The sequence below is a fragment of the Anas acuta genome, chromosome 9 (genome assembly GCF_963932015.1).
Source record: "Anas acuta chromosome 9, bAnaAcu1.1, whole genome shotgun sequence".
Classification (NCBI taxonomy): Eukaryota; Metazoa; Chordata; class Aves; order Anseriformes; family Anatidae; genus Anas; species Anas acuta.
In genome coordinates this window covers 18,182,081-18,198,059 of record NC_088987.1, presented here as the reverse complement: position 1 = coordinate 18,198,059, position 15,979 = coordinate 18,182,081, and the positions used below count along the sequence as shown (strand labels likewise).

The 15,979-nt window shown below is 52.9% G+C and overlaps 1 protein-coding gene across 2 annotated transcripts; it reads left to right on the top strand.

Moving 5' to 3' along the window:
* The first annotated feature begins 11,260 nt into the window (after positions 1-11,260).
* On the top strand, positions 11,261-15,881 carry ADIPOQ (adiponectin, C1Q and collagen domain containing). Of its 2 annotated transcripts, none has more exons than XM_068691725.1 (3): positions 11,261-11,498; positions 13,604-13,823; positions 13,951-15,881. In XM_068691725.1, exons 2-3 carry the CDS (start codon positions 13,613-13,615, stop codon positions 14,475-14,477), a joined length of 738 nt encoding a protein of 245 aa, XP_068547826.1. In that variant the 5' UTR covers positions 11,261-11,498; positions 13,604-13,612; the 3' UTR covers positions 14,478-15,881. The 2 variants fall into 2 exon arrangements, with proteins under 2 accessions (XP_068547826.1, XP_068547827.1); XM_068691726.1 differs by having other exon boundaries at positions 13,579-13,823.
* Positions 15,882-15,979: the final 98 nt, after the last annotated feature.

The following is a 15,979-nucleotide window of genomic DNA, read 5'->3' as shown; positions in this document are numbered from 1 at the left end:
CCAGTTGGTGGTCCACAGCACAGAGAGTGCTGATGAGGAGCTGTGCGCCGCTGGCATCCTCGTGCGGGGTGTTCTGCAGATCCATCAAGCCATCTGACCCACTGCAACAGGGCTGAAATGAGAGGACGTGTGAGGCAGGCTTTAAGAAAGGAAGTCATTACTTACCTGCTTTTTTAGTGAATTTACGAATACCCTACTGACTTCAAAGGGTTGAAATGTATGCCATTCCTCTGTGCTTCAACAAAATACAGTTTTTCTGGGTGTGCTTTGCAGCTTTTCCTTCTGTTTACGGCACTAGCTGAAGCTGGTGGGACCAGGCACTTGGAACCAAGTCCTCAGGCACTGATGACCAGCCTTACTCCAGCTGAACCAGCTCTGCTGCAACCACAGGTGTACAGCAGAAATACCAGTGGCACACCAGGACATCACAGTGCTCTGCAACCACTTATTTCCTTTAAATCAAGAACTGGGCTTTGAATTTAAGGAAGTGTGAAGTTTCTTTCTGTATTAACCAGCTACTTGACGTTGTGCTGTGTTGTGCTGAAGAAGGGTAGCTGCAGGATGTTCTCACCACGTGCTCTCTATATTGAGAGTTATCAATTCCTCCTTACTACTCCTAGGTGTAATTTAATTATCATGTGAGTACATTCACCTTTACACCAGGAGGATCCTGAACTGATCTGCAGATTGGTTACCTGCATTTTCAGGTTGCAAACATGGAAGTTCAGGGACAGATTTTACAATTCTCACTCTGGTTGATCAGTGCTAGTTTGTAGGAGTAGTTCTGCCACAGTCACGGTGAGCTATTGCTCAACACAGTAAAACACCACAGATTCTGCCTTTTTAGGATTTCCAGAGAGCCGGTGGGGTGGTGAGAGGTCTTCACACCCTCATTTTCCAGATGGTTCATTCGAAACTCAAAATTTAAGTCCTCCATATTAATTCCAGAGCCTGCTATGTAGGGAACTCTTAAAGCAACATATTATTTTATGCTCAGTCTCAGTGCCTATTTCCTAAAGAACTGCAAGAAGAGCTCGTTGTAATGGTGCTGGAATGGTGATTACAGCACATCCCATGCCACAGCACCCAGCCGGTGCTTTGCACCCTCTTTCCAGACAGCCTGGTGGGAAAGGTGAGGCAGCCAGCAGCACTGGCCAGGTGGCACACTGGCTTTTTGATCTGAACCCAAGACAGGATTAAAGTGCGCTCAGGCAGCGCATGGCCCCGGGCTGCACGTGCAGCACACCCCCAGAAGTTGCTCCAAGTGAGCCCTGGAGCAACACGCTGGGACTGGGAGCGAAACCACACTCACACTGAGCCCTACAGCCTCCCGAAGTAATGAAACCCCTAGGATAGCATCCACTAGAAACACAGTGTGGAGGTCGTCAGGGCAGCTCGCCGGCCCATGGCTATAATTCACCATCAATATGTGCTGTTTGGAAGCTGATTTCCCAAATAATCCAAGAGGATAATTTCTGCGAGGTCACAGCCTCCCCCAGGCCAACAGCGGCTGCTTTCCATCCCCTCCTAGCAGGAGCATCAAGTCCAGCCTTGGCCTCAACACCAGTCCAACCCTGCAGCACGCACAGGTGATTTGAGTGTTGTAAAGCTCTCCCCTTGCACATCCCCAGCCCTTGTTCCTTCCAGGAGGCAGCAAGGGACAAGGACAGGGATGCTCTGCAGCCAGGCACAGAGTGCTCTCCAGGCTCAAGTCCAAGGCAGACCATGCTCTGCAGGACCAGCCCAAGCACCGAGCACTTACTGGGGAGCACAACGGCCCTAAAAGCTTTGGAGGAGCTCTGGGGACACACAGCCCACTGGCAAATAGCTGAGGTCACTGACAAGTAATGTTTATGCAGCTGAAGGAATCATATAGGGGATTTTTTTCTGGCATTGCGATCCCAGATAAACAAGGAGCAAATAAAGATGTCACCGGCTGGTAATATATGCACAGGAATTTCCAGGTAATGATTTACATTGACGCCGGTGTATTTGCCAGCACAGAAATACAGTTGCAAGCAAAGCATTTGGGATGCAGCTCTCCCTCCTTCTAAAGGTCCCTGCCATTTGCTCCAGTTTGCTTTGGAATTGTCCAAACGAGAGTCCCTGGATGCCTCCCAGGCATTCACCCAGCACCTTCCTAGCTGGTAGCCCCTCATGCCCACTGGGTTTTGCGCACAATGCTCCAGACACTCAAGTACAACTTTCCAATCACTGTTGGGGTGCAGAAGGAAAACTTCGGTAACCCCAACATCAGGCTGGCCCCGGCACCAGCTCTGCCCCTTTGCAGGGGAGCCTCCATTCATGGCACCTCTTCTCTCCACCCTCCTCCTTTTGCCTTCTGCTGGACAGATGCCAACTGCAAGCACAGGACCACGGCAGGCATTATTCCCAGCCCGCAGCTCCTGCACCACCTCTTTTCCAAGGCGTAGCTTCAGGGCAGGATGTGACCCGAAAGCTGCCCACATCAGGGCGTGCGGAGGGCATGCTGTGAATTTAGTAAAAAAACAACCTCAAGGAAATGAAGTTCATGAGGAAAGAGGGTTTCTACATTAACTGCAGCAACACAGGAAGTAAAAGACCTCACTATTAGATAAGAGCAGCAGATAACTTCTCATTTTATCACCGACCAACTGAAGTATAAAAAGATCAGCCCCTCGCCGCTTCCTGTTTTCCCCACACCACTGCCTCTCTGGCTCTCACAGCACAGGGTGCTGAAGCCAAAAGCCGCTGGCACAAGGTGCCAGGGCAGCAGCCACGGCCACCACCAGGGAACGGGGAGCACTGGGGCTGCCACTGTGCTGCTGCCTGCAGCAAGGAACCGACCGCAGCCGATGGTATTTCAGTGGCAGCAACCTGAGAGAAACACCCCGAAGCTTGCCCCACGCTGTTCCCAACTCACGAGCAGGTTCCCAGTGCAGAAGGCTGCCTCCAAAGTCCCTGTTTTTCCTCAGACTCTCCAAAATGCCTCAGCCAGCTGGAAAAGACTCCAGCAAGAAAGTCAGCTTCTCAAGGAGGCAGAAGGAACCTGAAAGGAAGGATGAATAAAAGCAACATTTCTGATTTAATACCTCTGATTCTAAGGCAGTGGGACTGCTCAAACGTTAACTGGGGAACAGTAAGCCAGTTGTCGTGTGCCTCCGCAGATTTTAAAGCTGTTGTATTCATGGATGGAGTTAAACCTTGAAAAATATCCTATTTACAGGAGAAATGAGATGAGCAGGGGACTTGTGAGGAGGCTGCACTAAGTGACCAAGCTCTCCTCGAGGACAGGGAACCCCTCACTATGCTGTTATGGGTTCAGAAGTGTAGAAGGGAGGAAGAAACTGCCAGAATATTCCTTCCTCAGCACGGAAATACAGAGCTTGGCTTGGGCAGAAGCCACACGGGTGGGTGAGATGCTGGGTGGGAGACCACGGAGGCACCACAGCAGTGGCGCAGCAGCCCTAGGCCACAGGAATGTGCTGAAACAGGGCAGGAATCAGAGCTCTGAGGAAATGCTCACAAAACCAAAACTGAGTCAAGGAGCAGGGAACGGTGAGAGGAGGCACGCAGACGGTGAGAACAGGCACAGACCAAAACAATGTCCTACCTGCAGGCTGCGGGATCTGCAAGAAGCAAGGCTGGTTTGCAGAAGTATGAGAATAAACAAAGCATTTAGCTGTGGGGGAAGGGGAAGGAGGTGACAGTGGGGGCACCGGGCACCGCTCTCCAAGCTGGGGGCCAGGCAGGTGGGAGACCAGTCCTCCTGACACCTCCTGCAACAGCTGTGCTGGGGCCCGGAGCCAGGGAGCTCTGCAGGGTGCCACTGCAGGACAGAGAGATGCTGTGCGCCCAGCCCCAGCACACAGAGCCCCGAGAAACACCCCCCAGTGCCTAGACAGAGCCTGAAGGAAGGGTCAACGCACACAGCTCAAAGAAAAGTCAGGGAGACGACACGCCAGGTTCCTTTCCCATGGAAAGGGGAAGGATGGTGACCTCTTCCTGCATTCAGAGCTCAGCACTATGCAAACCAGAAACACTTCCCCACGCTCAGCATATGGCACGTTGGTGGTAACAGGGCAAATGCCAGGGGGTTTCCAGGACAGAGGCTCCAGCTGGCTTCCTCGAGGGGCACAGCAAGCATCCCAGCCCGGGTTCAGCCCTGCGTGCTCTCGGGCAGGCGGTGCTCAGCCACCAGGCTCCCTGTGCCTGCAGCCCTATGGCAGCCCCAGGGGACACCGAGAGCCCAAAAGCTCTCTGAGAGGCAGCCTGGGATGATGGTAAGCCATGGGGGGATGTACCCAAACCTCAAGAGGTTTGTAAGAGCCACCTCAGGGTGCACGGACACAGATGAGCTGTAGCTGAGACCACTTCTACCCATGTTCCTTGGCTACCTCTGCCCCCCCTGTGTTTCCTAACCTGCCTGTTGTTAAAGTCTCACCTTACACAAGGTCCCTACCACGGCCCTGTAAGAGATCATTTATTCTGGCACACAGCACCATCAGTGGAAAACACGACTCAGATGTGTCTGGGTTCCTGTTCTGCTCAAGACCGGCTGCAAATGAATATGAAGGAGGTGAGGAAAAAAATAATAAATCACCGGGTGAACAGCACGGGAGAGCAAGAAGAATAACAAACACGATGCAACCAGGTCAGTGCTTCTCTTTGCAATCTCCTTGCAGATGCCCAAGCTGCCACGGGCACCAGGAGACCAGGCCCCAGCCACCCCGCTCAGGGAGCTGGGAGCTGCCCTGTAAAGCGACCGCCGCACACGTGGCCGTCACCGTGGCGAGGGGCTGTTCCCGTGCCTTTTGGAAACAAATGTAAAAAATGACCAGGAAAAGAAGCCAATTATTTTCAGAGGTATTGGAAAAAGCACTACACACTGAGGGGGAGGTGGGGGACAAACAAAGCCCCCAGACACAAGGCAAAGCCGCTAAGCACTGCAGTGGCCTGATCAGCTCTGACAAACATCTGTTGACATTTGCAGGCTCATCACAAACCGAAGTGGCAAAGCTGTAAGTGATTATTTATGTTTCAGCCTAATGACAATATTTGCATTGACAGCTCGCACACGGCCGTGGGCAGGGCGCTTCTGCCTCAAAGGAGCCCAGGAGCGTCGGCCTGACCTGGCTGGGTTCTGCCCCAACACCAGCGGCAAGGCCCCAAGGAAACAAGAGGACCGAACGGCAGAGAAGAAAGCATTTAGAGCATTTTTCAAATGTGTGAAGCTGTCTGAAAAAAAGAAATAACTCAGATCTTTTTTCTGTTTGTTTTTTTTTTTTCCTCCTTGCTATTCAGAGTACCTCTGTGTCATTTGAGAAGAGACAAAGCAGGATGCCAGTACTTGCCTTGCCAAAGCACTGAGAAAGGACAGTCCCTATTAGACACCACCCTCAGAGGGGCTATAAGTATAAAAGGAGACGAATTTATGCCACTGAGAATTTCTGCCATCTGCAGAAAACAGCACAGCAGGGAGCGGGAGGAAGAGGAGCAGCTGGCTGCAGGCAGCGGGCCAGGCGCCAACATGTGAACCCTGCTAAAACCCTACAGAGGCGCAGGAAGGCAGCGTGCCTCACCACAGAAGCATCTGCAGCCCTGCAGGGTCCCCGTGTGAGCACAGACCCCAGGCTTTTTAAGGCCCAGGTGGGCAGCACTACATTGGGGGGCTCGGTGCTGGGCACTGGCCCCACGGCCACAATGTTGGCGCCCACCTCCCCGCAGCCACATGGCCCAGCACTGTGCCATGCTGTGTAGGAAAACCCCCTGGAAATGAACCTCTGTTCCCAAGCAGAGCCCGCGGTGCTCCGAACACAGCGCCCGTGGTCTGCTGAGGGCTGCCCGCAGGCTGCAGGTGCTCCCACAGGCAGGAGGATGTCCCACATCGTGAGAGCCGAGAGTAAGTCGCCGCACGCATTGCCACTTCAGTCGTCTTCCGAAGCAAAGGGAGGCAAAGTCTGCAGCAGAGGCAAAGTAATTCGATTCCAGAAAAAAACACAATTTACTGCCGAAGCCAGTCATAGCGTGGTTTTGGCTGTTCGAGGCAGGAGAACAAGCACTTAGAAAAATGAATAATTAAAGACATCATAAGCCTTGCATTAGCCCTACAGCAGCCATAAACGCTTTCTCCTGAGCATACAGAAATTCCCCATCGAAAGCATCACGGGCGAAGCAGCCTGTGCAGCTTCCCCAGGAACACTCTGTGCTAATTCACACCATGAAACGCCCAAAGTCAAAACACAGAGCAGTCAGTTTTGATGAGATTTACAGCTTCTGAATGAAATATGCATCATTCATAGTCCACAATAATGTTTTATTTTATGGACAACGTAAGACTCACACTGCCTTTAACTAACCCCATCCTCGTGTCTAGGTCATTAGGTTTTATGAACGATGGGAGAAACACACGAAGTGCTGTCCCCTAGCACCTCCCTGCTGGTTTGAAGCAAAGCTTATCGAGTTCAGTCCATGAGGAACCTGTTAGCACAGCTCCCCATGCTGTGGTGCCCCCGCGGCCCGCAGCACAGCCAGGCACACGGGGACGAGCTGTCTGCACAAGGACCAGGGCATGTGCCAGGCAGCTGGGTGCCAGCCCAGGAAGTTCCTGCCCTGGGAAAGCAGTTCCCAAATCCAACCAGCCAGCATCCAGCCCACCTGCCCTACCGCCCTGCAGTCACAGCACGTCGGTGAGCAAGCGAGGGGTGGCACAGTGAGGGGCAGAAGTGTCAGAGAAACAGGAGCAGAGGCGACAAAAGGATTTATCCTCTACATGCAGTGTCACCCAAGAGAGTCCTGGAGTTGTCTTTTAAGTGGGAAAAGTCACTGAACTGCTGCAAAATGAGCCTAAAGCTGTGCCAGAAGCACAACGCAGAAACAGTCCCCACACGAGCCCAGGCCACAAAGAGAAGGGAGGCAGCTGGGGTCACCGGAGCCAGCAGCCCCGGGTCGATACCAGAGTGAATGGAAAAACAGCTGTGGCCAAAAGTGATCCTCGTGCATTTACACAACGGGAAGAAAAGCGATGGGAGGACACGATGCTGCAGGGGGATGTGCACAGGGATGGAGCTAGGCTGCCACCAGGCTCATCCCAATACCCCAGCAGCCACCCAGCACCCCTATCAGAGCTGCCTTCCCACCAAAGCTCTCAGGGCTGTGGGGCCCCTGCGCCTGCCCACCTTCCCTGCCGGCCCTGCACAGCGCCCAGGCAGAGCCCCACAGCCCAGAGCCACTGCAGGAGGCTCAGCGTGACAGCAGCTGGTCTGCCAGGGCTCTTAGCACCATCTATTGTCCAAAACTCACAGCTGACTTGGGTGATGCAGAAATCCACATCTGCACAGAAAGCTGCTCTTCCCTGTGTTTAAGTTATTACAGAATCACAGAATTTCTAGGTTGGAAGAGACCTCAAGATCATCGAGTCCAACCTCTGACCTAACGCTAACAGTCCCCACTAAACCATATCCCTAAGCTCTACATCTAAACGTCTTTTAAAGACCTCCATGGATGGTGACTCCACCACTTCCCTGGGCAGCCTGTTCCAGTGCCTCACAACCCTTTCAGTAAAGAAGTTCTTCCTAACATCTAACCTAAAACTCCCCTGGCGCAACTTTAGCCCATTCCCCCTCGTCCTGTCACCAGGCACGTGGGAGAACAGGCCAACCCACACCTCGCTACAGCCTCCTTTAAGGTACCTGTAGAGAGCAATAAGGTCGCCCCTGAGCCTCCTCTTCTCCAGGCTGAACAAGCCCAGCTCCTTCAGCCGCTCCTCATAGGACTCCAGGCCCCTCACCAGCTTCGTCGCCCTTCTTTGGACCCGCTCAAGCACCTCGATGTCCTTCTTGTAGCGAGGGGCCCAAAACTGAACACAGTACTCGAGGTGCGGCCTCACCAGAGCCGAGTACAGGGGGACGATCACCTCCCTAGCCCTGCTGGTCACACTGCTTCTGATACAAGCCAGGATGCCGTTGGCCTTCTTGGCCACCTGAGCACACTGCTGGCTCATATTCAGCCGACTGTCCACCATCACTCCCAGGTCCTTCTCTGCCTGGCAGCTCTCCAACCACTCATCTCCCAGCCTGTAGCTCTGCTTGGGGTTATTGCGCCCCAGGTGCAGGACCCGGCACTTGGCCTTGTTGAACTTCATGCAGTTGACCTCAGCCCACCGGTGCAGCCTATCCAGATCCTCCTGCAGAGCCTTCCTACCCTCGAGCAGATCGACACACGCACCTAACTTGGTGTCATCTGCAAACTTACTGAGGGTGCACTCAATGCCCTTGTCCAGATCATTGATGAAGATATTAAAGAGGACCGGCCCCAGCACCGAGCCCTGGGGGATGCCACTAGTGACTGGCCTCCAACTGGACTTGACTCCATTTACCACGACTCTTTGGGCCCGGCTATCCAGCCAGTTTCTAACCCAACGAAGCGTGCACCAGTCCAAGCCAAGAGCAGCCAGTTTCTTGAGGAGGATGCTGTGGGAAACGGTGTCAAAAGCCTTGCTGAAGTCAAGGTAGACCACATCCACAGCCTTTCCCTCATCCACCCAGCGCGTCACTTTGTCATAGAAGGAGGTCAGGTTTTGATCAGGTATTGAGAAATACTCTCCGGATAAACAATTCACCTGATGATAAAATCCTGATTCGACAGACGTGCACAGATTTTGTGTGGCTGCAGGATTACCTGCTGTCAGCTGGGTGAAGGCAGGGGGAGAGCTGGGCAGAGACGTGCCCAGGTGCCTCACTGGGAGCATACCATCACTGCTGGGAACACGGCCTGGTGGGGTGCTTGGACAGGGGATGGCTCAGGGGGCACACTGCACACCGGGTCACCAAGGCTTTTCTTGTGGTCCCTGTCCCAACCCTGCCCACCCGAGAGCAAGCCCCAGCGCAGACTGGCCTGTAAGAGGAGCAACGCCTGGCTCAGCTGCCAGCCTGCATGAGAGAGGGCAGGACCTGGCAGGACTGACACAGCCCCGAGGCCCGAACAAACACGTCTGGATGTCCTGTTCCTTCGGCATGAGAAACACTGACGTGCCAAGATCCCTCGCTGGGAGCCAAGCAGTGCTCCCTGGGGCCAGGAAGATCACCCGCGGTCACCAAGCAGAGGGACACCAGCGTGCTCCAGCCTGGCAGGAGCCACCCTGCCTGAGCTGCCAGCTGCAGGGACGAGCAGAGCCCATCTGCGTGAGTGAAACGGGACGAGAAATTGGAAGCCTGGAGTCACCCGGTGAGGGCAGAAAGCACCCGGGGCAGGGCAGGGGGTGAGGGCTCCCCAAGGCCAGCACCCCCAGCACCCCCACCCCTGTGGTGTGGGGCGCTGGCCATCCACAGCGCACAGCCTGGGGCTGCATGAAAAGAGCATTGCACAGCCTGGCAGCCTGCCCGCTGAACAGCATAAACACTTCTCGCTGTTTTTAGTGAAGTGGAGACTGTGCTGCTCCTCCTACGTGCAGTATCCAGGGCGGAGGGGAAGGCGAGGGGATGGGGCAGGGCGGGTGTCCCTGGGGGGCACGGCCCTCAGCCCTCACCCCGCAGCAGCAGGGACCATGCCTGAGGGAGTGCAGCTGATAATCAGCCTCCCGCTATGCTTTATAGACTCTAAATATAACTTCGGGCTTATTTTTAATTCTCAGGGCAGGCTGCGGTCTGCAATCCGTCAGTTCTGCGTTTCTCACATTCACGGGCTGGGATCGGGCCCAGCAGAGTAAATAAGGTCAGGCTCCGCACGAGGCCGGTGGCCAATGCTCATGGGGAGCCGAAAACACCCAGAGCACCCAGGGGAGCTGCTGCCTGCCAGCACCCCTCGCTGGGCGGCAGGCTTGGTATGACACCGGACAGAGCAAAGGCATTTGGGGTGTTTCACATCCCACAGGTGGGAGCAGCTCACCCCGCAGTGGGAACGGGAGCTGGCCCCGATGCCCAGAGCGAGCGGGTAGGAGCACCTGGGCACAAGCACGGGGCAGTGGCAGACGTCCTGCCCTCCTGGGGGAAGCAGAGATACCGTCTGGAAGGCTGCTGATGGACCAGGAGTCATCTATGCCCGCGGCATTTTCCATACAACTGAACCAAAATGCCACACCACAATTGCAGCACTACCTATTAAACACGTCACGTCTGATCCTCAGATACCAGCAGCCTACAGAACTTCTCCAGCCATGCATTTCGGGGGTCAAGCCGAGAGCTGGCAGAGACAACAACCTGACTGGCTCCTGGCACCTCTCTGAGCCCTCCAAGCAGTTCTCCGTCCTGTGTTACTAGGGCTGCATGAGGGATGATTGACTTAAGTCTCAACCCTGCCTGGAAAAAAAATTATTGTCAAGAAAAAAAAAATCCAAATTCTTCAAATGCTGGACCAACAACTCGACCAAAATAAGGAAGCAAGCAAGCAGCAATCCAACAGCTGCTCCCTTCTTTGGCCTTCTCCTCACTACTTCAGAACTTACCCTTGCTGACTCCCAGCTCTACATATAAGAAATTAATCCATTTACACATCCTCTTATTCCCCCCTAGGTAGCCATCTCTTTATAGCAGCAGAAATTCAGGACACCTCTCTGCTGACACCCCCTTGGATGAGCTTTCCCCATCCCCAGGGACTCCAGCTCCCCAACACTGCTTCTCCCTGCTTGCTACAACACCTAGCTTTGGTTTTCCCCGGCCCAATTTTGCAGGCAGGGTTTGCTGAGGTTACACGCAGTTAACCCCGAGCTGCCCAGCAGTGACCAGGGCTCAAAGCCTCCCCTCTGAGATGCAGCGCCCACTTCGGAAGGAGAGAAGCACAGGAAAAGACAACTTTGGTTTGGCCTAAGGCTGAAACCTGTGATGGACTGAAAACCATCCCCAGGGCTGAGCTTGCTCTGTGGATTTCCAGCGGCTCTGACGTGTGCCAGCTGCTCAGAGGCCGGCCTGTCAGCCCAGCTCTGTTGGAAACGCTGCTCTGCTCTCCCCAGCACTGCCCCGTCCTGGGCCATTCCCTTCTTTGGTGCGGCAGCCGCAGCTCCAAGGAGAAGCAAACATTTCTCATACAATTTACTGACACACTGGGGGGGAAAAAAAAAAAAGAAAAGAAAAAGAAAGAAGAAAACATTCAAAGGTGTTAACACAAGCCTGTAGACACACTTTCTCCACCAGCTGCTAACAAGGGCTCCCAGCTGACCCAGAACAGCTGCTGTTCGTGGGGGCTTGCAAGAGCCGAGCCCCTGACAAGCGAGCTTTCAGGCACTGACTTCCCCCCCAAACGTTTCTGTTTGGGTTCATTTGAAACTCCCAAACCAGCCTTTCCCCTGGTACGGATACCTTCACAAGCTATCACTTGCAACTGGATTATATAAGTGGCCCCAAAACCAGGCAATGACCAGGAAAAAAATAATGGGAAAAGCCAACTTTTAAGCCAGCATGCGCAATAGCAAATGGAAAACACAGCATCTTCGCTGACAGCTGCTCATGCCCTTAGGGACAGTGACATGCTAGCCGGACTTCACTTCTAAGGAGACAGCAGCAAGCCAACTAGGACTCAAAGAGCTGGTAAGCTTGATTTTTTTTTCCCCCTCTTCCTAAATTCTGGATTTTCTCTTCTTTTGGGCTAAATCACAGACAGGCTTCTCTGTTCACAGAAGTTTCCTTTATTAGGCTTACTCTTGGACTAGCTAGTGATTATTTTAAACCCAAAATAGCCGATCTCCCTTAGATTCACACTCCTGTTTTTGGAAACGCTATTTAGAGATCAAAACTCCTAAATCAAAAGTAGTTAGGAACGACAGTAAAAAAACCACATGGCTCTTTCAGGGAGCGTTGTAAGGGTACCTCTGGATTCCCTTCTTTCCACAAAGAGCCCCGAGAAGGCTGCTTTGGCTCCAATCTCCCTGAGCTGTACATGCTCCTTACTGGAAACTTGTGCCACTCGGATTTACGGGGTGAGTCCCAGGAGCAAGTCACTGCTGTAGCTGCAGCAAGAAGTGCACTGCCTGGAGTTAGCATAAAAAAAAAGAAAAGAGATCAGCGTAACCCAGGCCCCCAGCTAACAGCCTTTGAAGAAAATACGGGAGCTGGAAAACAGCATTTTTTTCTGTTTCGTGCAAAATCTGTGTGCATATGTATATATACACACACAAATACACACACGCATAGCTATGTGGCACTTAAATTCTGAATGGCGTAGTTCTTATGGGTCACATTCATTCATCAGCATAGACTATAATGCACAGGAGCTTTTATCTCCTCAAGAGCTCCTGTATTATCTGAAAGCTACCAGGACTACTCAGGTCCTCACCCAAAAAGGTACCACTGATGTGCAAGTGCCAGAGAATTGCTCAGTTTTTCCAACAAGCAAATTGCTTGTGATCAGAGTCAAAATGTAGCAACATCTACTAGAAATCATTTTCTATTTGCTTATCACAACACTTTTCTCATTAAAAAGGAGAAAATTAGGCTGCAAAACGTAACCGGGGTGCTGTGGGATGCACACCTCTCCTGGCCCCACAGAACAAGGCAGGAGGATGCTGGCCGGGGTCTGCCCTTCCCACCCTGAGCTTACAGGAGGGCTGCTCCGTGGCACCAGCAGGTCTGGCTCCAGCTCTCAGCACTGAGCACACGACACTGAAGTTTTAATGCTACTTCACTTGTAAGCAGTGTATGAGAAAGCGGAACTAACCCCAGCAAAACCATCAGAACACAGCTGGGGGGGCTACGTCCCCACCACAGGGTGCTGGATCCCAGCGGCTTGAAGAGTTCCTTAATCCTACACGTTGGGTGCTGCCTGCTGGACTCATTGTGCCGGGCACTGAAGTTTTCTTTAAAACCCTTCCACATCCCACAAAAAAAAACACAATAATGGTAACCTCGTTGCTATTTAGCTTCCATTGAAGCTGTTATGCCAGAGCTAACGAGACACTATTGGAAATATGATATTTAAATAACGCACTTAAGAAAAAAATCAACCCTGCAAGGAACTTGCTGTGAAATATATATATATATATTTGGAAATTACAGAGTTAAGGGACTGTAGAGGCCACCCTGTTATCCACATTTGTTGTCCTGTATGCCACTTACAATCCTCGTAACAGGATAACCCCTTTGTTCCAGGGTATAATCTCTGCTTGGGGAGCTGCATTATACAATGGGCATTTCAAAATGTGTTTCCTAAAAGCCTGATCCAAACCTGCTAAGGACTCACCCATTTCTGTGAGCCTTGGGACAACGTACCCGGCTGGCCATAGCGTGTTACCACACACCTGGTTTGGGGTAGCCACACCAATTGCTCTGATGAGATTAACATCTCATCATCAACATTTCATTAACATCTCATCTCAACATCTGCCAGGCTCAGTCCCAAGCTCCAGCTGCCCCGGTGCAGAAGCGCAGCCCTGCAGCCTGCTCCTCTCCATGCTGGGTTTGCTCCAGGGCTGAGGTCCTCGCTTCTGCCGGGGGCCCTGCCCTGGCTCAGCGGGCTGGACTCGATGCCAGAGCCCCACGGGATGGAGAAAGGCCATCAGGCCAAGCAGAATCACTTCCTTCATATATGTTGATTAAAGTTTTAACCACCTGTGCTTTGTTATTCAAGAGTGGGGTTTTTGTTCACTTTATTTTTCCCTTTTAACCTCTGAAGTTAACACAGCCCTTATCCGCTTCAGGAACTGACCATGAGGGACTCAGCAGGCTTCCTCCTTTGCTCACTGCTGCTGGTGGCCCCCCATTGCACGGAGGTGGCCGCCCAGGATCCCCAGCCCGACCCCAAAACACCGTGTGCCAACTGGATGGGAGGAGCACCCGGCTACCCTGGTCACAACGGGCTCCCCGGCAGGGACGGGAAAGATGGAAAAGATGGACTAAAGGGAGAGAAAGGAGAGCAAGGTTGGTGTGAGCGTGCGGTATGGTGGCACCAGAGGAGCTCTGCTCGGGGTTGGGGTGGACACGGTGCCTCACACCACGGGTGTTGAGCTCAGTACCAACAGCTCCCAACCCCAACTCTGTCCCCCAGGTTTGCAAGGCTCCAAAGGCGACCAAGGCGCCATGGGAAGCGCAGGGCCAGAGGGGCCAAGAGGCTTTCCAGGACAGCCAGGGCTGAAGGGAGACAAGGGCGAAGGGGCCTATGTTTACCGCTCCGCCTTCAGCGTGGGGCTGACGGAGCGAGCCCCCCACCCCAACGTCCCCATCCGCTTCAGCAAGATCTTCTACAACGAGCAGAACCACTACGACACCAGCACCGGCAAGTTCCTCTGCAGCATCCCCGGCACCTACTACTTCGCCTACCACCTGACGGTGTACATGTCAGACGTCAAGGTCAGCCTCTACAAGAAGGACAAGGCCGTCATCTTCACCTACGACCAGTTCCAGACCAACAACATCGACCAGGCGAGCGGCTCTGTCTTGCTGCACCTCAGCTCAGGGGATGAGGTCTGGCTCCAGGTCTACGGGGAGGGGGAAAACAACGGTGTCTACGCTGACAACATCAACGATTCCACTTTCATGGGCTTCCTCCTGTACCCAGACATGGATTTCCATTAGAGCAGGGTGTGCTGCACGGGAGAAGACACAGCAGCTTAACCCCAGACAGAGCTCTGGGGCTCTGGCACTATAGCTATACTATATTCACCAGAAAATTCCCTTCTGTGGGGGCAACGACTGCCAAGGGTGGACCCTACCTCCTGTAAGATCAGTGAGGTTATACACAAAATGACTTATGTAGGGCCAAGAGTTCGCTCCTACCTCTGCTCTTGCTCTCTTTGTAGAGACCTGGGCCCAAAGTCAGCCACCACGTTGTGAAACAGTAACTCTAAAGATCAGCTGGCCTTTCTTAAACATAAAGCTGACCAAAACAATGGTTATTTTTAAATATCACATTCTACATTTCCCTTTTTTAACCACTTGGATTCATTTACACCAAAGGTACATATTTTAGCCAGCATTTTAAAATTTGAAAGCCATTGTTGTGCTTGCCTGCAGCTGGAACCGATGGCTGCGGTTTTGCCATTACATCTCCCAGTCTCATTAGGGCCTTTCATGTCCACCCATGGTTTGTCGTCTCCCTCTTTTAGCCCAGACCTTTGAATATATTCAGATTATTAACTTTCATTAACTTCAATCCTATGATTTTCCTTTTATGTTTATCCCCTATCATTACCTCTAATTCAGACGACGTGCTCATTTAGGTCAGGGATCTTCTCTTTCAATTCACCTGCAAAGACTTCAGGGCTCCTGTGAGGCTACACAGCAGCAGCAGCCCATTGCCTGTATGGCTGCATGGGTCCTGGGGCGGGCACAGAAGAGCAGAAGGTCCTCGCAGTTCCTGAGGTGGAGGTGGCCCTTCCCAAATTCACTGACCTGGCACTAGAAGCGATGGCAGGAGTGCTCGTTCAGCCCAGAGGCTGCCAGCACGTGAGGTGCCCTGGTTTCCACCTGCAGACTGGCAGGATCCTGTCCCATCTCCCCTCCGAATAGTTCCCAAGCTCGGCCGCAGGCTGAGAGCCAGCACAGCCATTTTGCTGGTTCTCCACCCCACGAGAGTGCCACTGGCAAGGGCTCGGGCACCAGGCAGGCAGAGCTCAGGCGGTGCAGCCTCCCCCACTGAGGGAGGCTCCTGGCATGAACACCCCCGAGACCTGGCCCAGCTCTCAGCAACATCAGCTCGACGGAGGGAAGGGCGTTAGGGCTGAGGCTGGTGACAATCCTGCCAAGCTGCTCTCCGAGGAACCTGCCTTTCAGTGAAGAGCATTTGATAGCTTCTCAGATACGTTAAAGAAGACTCCCACTGAGCTTGAGAGCAAGCCAGCACACAGAGCTAACGCGTCACTACCAGCACGAGACAGCACAAAAAGCTTCAGCTGAAAACATTTCCAGCAGCTGCATTTTCTACACTACAGTCAACCACCACACTACAAATAACAACAATAAAATACTCTCAGTAAAGGATGCTCTTGTGTTTTTGTATGCATTGTTGGGAAGGGTTTAAGGAAAGGGGACATTCTTGCAGCCCTACCAGGCAGTCCAGGAAAAAAAAAGTATATGGA

Coding starts and splice junctions, on each gene's coding strand:
- ADIPOQ (XM_068691725.1), top strand. CDS start 13,613: ATGAGGGACTCAGCAGGCTTCCTCCTTTGCTCACTGCTGCTGGTGGCC. Junction 13,824..13,950: donor GGGAGAGAAAGGAGAGCAAG/GTTGGTGTGAGC, acceptor TCTGTCCCCCAG/GTTTGCAAGGCTCCAAAGGC.